The sequence below is a fragment of the Pundamilia nyererei genome, unplaced genomic scaffold (assembly GCF_000239375.1).
Source record: "Pundamilia nyererei isolate P.nyererei 1_Seehausen unplaced genomic scaffold, PunNye1.0 scaffold00137, whole genome shotgun sequence".
NCBI lineage: Eukaryota > Metazoa > Chordata > Actinopteri > Cichliformes > Cichlidae > Pundamilia > Pundamilia nyererei.
This window is the reverse complement of record NW_005187538.1, coordinates 1,333,519-1,337,618: the sequence shown is the minus strand read 5'-3', so window position 1 is coordinate 1,337,618 and position 4,100 is coordinate 1,333,519. Positions and strand designations below refer to the sequence as shown.

General features: G+C 38.0%; 1 protein-coding gene across 1 annotated transcript in view; it reads right to left on the bottom strand.

Annotated features, from left to right (window-relative positions):
- Window positions 1–2,169: 2,169 nt before the first annotated feature.
- LOC102209392 (kinesin-like protein KIF23) overlaps window positions 2,170–4,100 on the bottom strand; it is a 12,265-nt gene continuing 10,334 nt past the window's right edge. The window contains exons 13-17 of the mRNA XM_013913569.1: window positions 3,602–3,835; window positions 3,309–3,397; window positions 3,058–3,118; window positions 2,933–2,973; window positions 2,170–2,834 (exon numbers count right to left, since the gene is read on the bottom strand). Of these exons, the coding sequence (XP_013769023.1) occupies window positions 2,819–2,834; window positions 2,933–2,973; window positions 3,058–3,118; window positions 3,309–3,397; window positions 3,602–3,835 (441 nt within the window). The 3' untranslated portion in view covers window positions 2,170–2,818. The remainder of the gene's footprint in view (window positions 2,835–2,932; window positions 2,974–3,057; window positions 3,119–3,308; window positions 3,398–3,601; window positions 3,836–4,100) is intronic.

Here is a 4,100-nt window from a genome sequence, read left to right as displayed (position 1 = left end):
TATACACTCACTTGAGTTTCCTGTTCACCAATTTATTTTTACACACCAAATGTTGTTAGAAACACTAACTATCAGTAGCCAGAAAATTTAAAATCCTATATCAAGAGCCTCCTGATGAAAGGGAACAAAATCATGTTTAGTTGAGCAGCCACTGTTTGTAACGTCGTGTTTTGTGTTAAACAAAAAACAACAACAAAGAAACCCCCCAAAAAGGCTCATATTCCATCAGCAAGTTTTAGTAACCAAATTGCCCTCCATAGTCAATTTGCCAAGTGCACATTAGCCATCACCACACATACTTTTCAGCTTCATTTCCTGTGAAGTGAAAATAAGGCAATTTCAATCTAATGACAGCTCATCATCCAGGCAGAAAAGTAGTTCATCAAATCAGTGACCTCATCATCCTGGTTGTCCAGGCATTCACTGTGAAATGATACCGCTGAGGCAGCAGGGCATCATGGGAGGCACAAGCTGTCTAATGTCAGCGGCGGTGAACGAGCAGGCAGCATTAAACCTCCATAAATGGATGACTGTCACACTCGTTTCACTCCCGGGTCATTTCAGGTCAAGCGAGTAACGTGCAGAAAGGAAAATGGATCATAAAGGCCAGATGAACATTTTAAGGTAATAATAGCAGATCAGATTTAGCCTAAAGGAGAATGAAACCCACATCTCAAGCATATCAGAAGCACACACTCCTCACTGATCTGCAATTAGAAATACTGGCTGTGCCTTCTAAAGCGGTTTAGTTCCATCTGCTGTTCAGACTGTAAACTACAGTTAAGTAAGCATTCAGTGCAGTGAAATGAAAGAAGCCTTTTAAACAGCAGTATAAGAAAATAAAATGATTAATAAGGAAGAAAAGAATCAACTGTGCTCCATAAAGATGTCAAGCTTTAACATTTTGCAATCAATGACACGCTGCTCTCATAACCTAATCTGTCATCTGAAAATTCAGTTATACTCCGGTTGCACCGACTTTGCCAACGCAGTTAATAAATATTGATGGAATTTTATACATCCCAAAATGCAAGCAGAGCCTCAGTCCACGGGATTTTTTTCCTCTCAGAGGTGAGGACAGAGCTGCTAGTGTGTACGTCTAGCTGGTAGTTTGGTTTGACATTTTTCACCTGCTGACAGGCCAAAAATGTTGCACAAACAAGCATAAAGTGTCTACTTGTCAGCAAGGCAATCTGTGTGCCGAGTCTAAAAGGAAGTCTTGAACTCAAGCTGAGAAGCTGTCAGGGAAATATATGTTTGAGTTTTAGCTTATGCAATCTCTCTTTACACAAGTTAATAACAGTTAGTCCCCCACCTTTAAGAATAATCAAAAGGATCATTCTCAGTAACTTCTTCATTCACACTAACCTGTAGCCATCACTATTATTTTTCTTGTTAATTTAATCACATTAAACAAAAATACTAAATACAACAATGAACTATGCTCACTGGCCACTTCATTAGGTTTAGCTGCTCATTAATGCAATCAGCCAATGGCAGTAACTCAAAGCATTTAAACACACAGGCTAACTCAAGTTTAAACGGAGCACTGTACGGGGGAATAAAGGGGATTTAAGTGACTTTGACATGATTGTTGGTGCCAGATGGGCTTGTCTGTGTTTTTCAAAAGCTGTTGACAATCCTCTCTAGGCTTTACAGAGAATGGGCAGACTGCTTCAAGCTGATTAGAAGGCAAATACTCAAGCATTCGTTACAAGCAAGTCATGCAGAGGAGCATCTCTGGATGGATAACACATCAAACTTAAGCAGATGGGCTACCAGAAGACTCTAACCCCAAGAAAAGGAAACTGAGGCAACAACGTGCACAGGCTTTTAAACACCACAGCCTGAGTAACATGAGTATTGTTGTTGACCGTGTCCATCAGTATGACCACAGTGTACCCACATTCACATCAACTGACAAATCTGCAACAACTGTGCGATGATGTCATGTCAAGATGGACCAAAACCTGCAGGAATGTTTCCAGCACCTTGTTTTATCTTTGCCATGATGAACTAAGAGAGTTTGGGAGGTAAGTGAAGTCAATCCCAGGACTAGAAAGGTTAAGACCAAAGTCAGTTTAATCCATTCGCTCTTTGGTGATTGAGGACCCAAAAAAAAAAACAAAAAAAAAAAACAAAAAACATAATGAGGCTTGATGTTGGTGTTTGAATAAATTTAATGGCACCAGAAAGAGCAGTGTGCTACATGTCTTAGGAGATGTTTCAATAAGCCAAAGTAAAAAGTTGCATGACACCTATTTACATGGAGGCCAGGGATCGAGTTCAAAACCTACATAATAGTGTAATATTTACAGTTTCAATTCTACACAGTATATTCTAAAATTTGTTTTTTTAATAATCAGCATTATGCTTAGTCTGGCATTTGATCAATCAATGACCTTTGAAAAGAAAAACAATGACATAGGAGAAGAAAAAAAAAAAAGCAAAAAAAAAAAGCACAACAGGTCTATAGAGACATGTGGTCGTCTTTGGATAGTACAAAGCATTCAAAAGCATAAAAGGTTCCATTTGTAGAGTGTTTATAAGTTTGTTCATGTTTTTAAGGAGAAATATTTCCAGAATTCAAAAAGTAACACAAATACAGCAATTACAACTTAAATATTGCTCTTGTTCTGAAAAAATGATAATTCCACCAGAATAATTCCTAATATGATTTGATAGAATTAAAAAACAAAAAAAACAAAACAAACAAAAGACCCAACTTGGTATCCAAAAGATGCATAGTTTCCCTTCAATTTCCTCACAATTACCCATTCTTGTATGTTAAAAGCAAGATGAAAATTTTGAGGGCAATTTAAGGCTTTCTGCGTCTGGAAGAAAGAAAACAAAGACAACCAAGAACAGAGTTTAGTTTGAACTGAAAACCAAAATCTAAAGTACATAAAACAAACACATGTTTTGTGCTTACTTTTGATACCCATGGGATGAATTTGTGCTAGCCGCTGGAGCCTAGGGAGGGAAAGTTTGAACAGGGATTAGAAAGCATAGGTAAAGTTTTGCTCGTGGCTGTATTTACGCTTTTTAAGAGCTTACCCTGTTTTCTATGTCCTCCCCTTCAGCTGGTCCTTCTGCAGATCCTGATCGCCTTTTGCGACTGAAACAAAGAGCGTTGGTTTTAAGTCAGTTCTCTTATAAAGTAAGGATTCAAACCTTTCCCAGTCTCTATTTGGGAACATTTAATAACTTGTATTTGATTAGCATTAATAAGTGCTATGTTTTGGTATTATAGTCATATTTCTCTGTGCACACAGAAATATATCACATTTCTGTACATAATACTGTACCTTGGTGCTAACGGGCACACTTGTTTGAGCGTCTCAATGTCTGTAAATTGCACAGCTTGTCCGCCACTTCTGGTCTTAAACACATCACCCTGGTGAGGTTTAAACAACAAGAACAACAAAAAAAAAAGAAGGAAAAAAAAAGGAAAGAGGAGGAAGAAAGTGTTATCAGAATTAAATCTGTAAGTAAATAGGAAGGAGCGTCCCACTAAAACACTGTAATCAAGTGAAATTCATGCAACATCTAAAATGATCAAAATCAAACACCAAAAATTAGTCACATTTTTTGATTTTACCTTAATCAGTTTGGTTTCGATCTCCCCGTCAGAGGCAAGCTCTTGATGTCTAAGCACATACTTGTGGCATTTAGACAGAGCCTTCTCGCTTGGGGTGGACACCTTGATTGCATTGGGTATGATTGGCTGCATGACAGTGTCTAACTCCAAATTAGAAGGTGGTTTGTGGTCTACCCATTTCTCCCCACCGGCAGAGTGTGAACGCCTGTGTTTTGGATGAACTGGAAGAGCCTTCTGGTGATCCCAATGTGAGAAAGACAAACCAGGAAGTTATTCACATGTGACTCCAATCAAACTATGTCGAGGTTAGTAGGGAAGGTGAAACGCTAGGTGTTAGCTTGTTAGGAAAATAAATGTATTACTGGAAGTCACAGGAAGTTGATGCATTATAGACTTTATTTCTGGAAATTTCTAATCAAAGTTTAATAGTTTATTTAAAAGTTTAACTGTCTTCCAGCAATACACATTGTCAAAGGGTGTTTTCACACCTGCAGTGTTT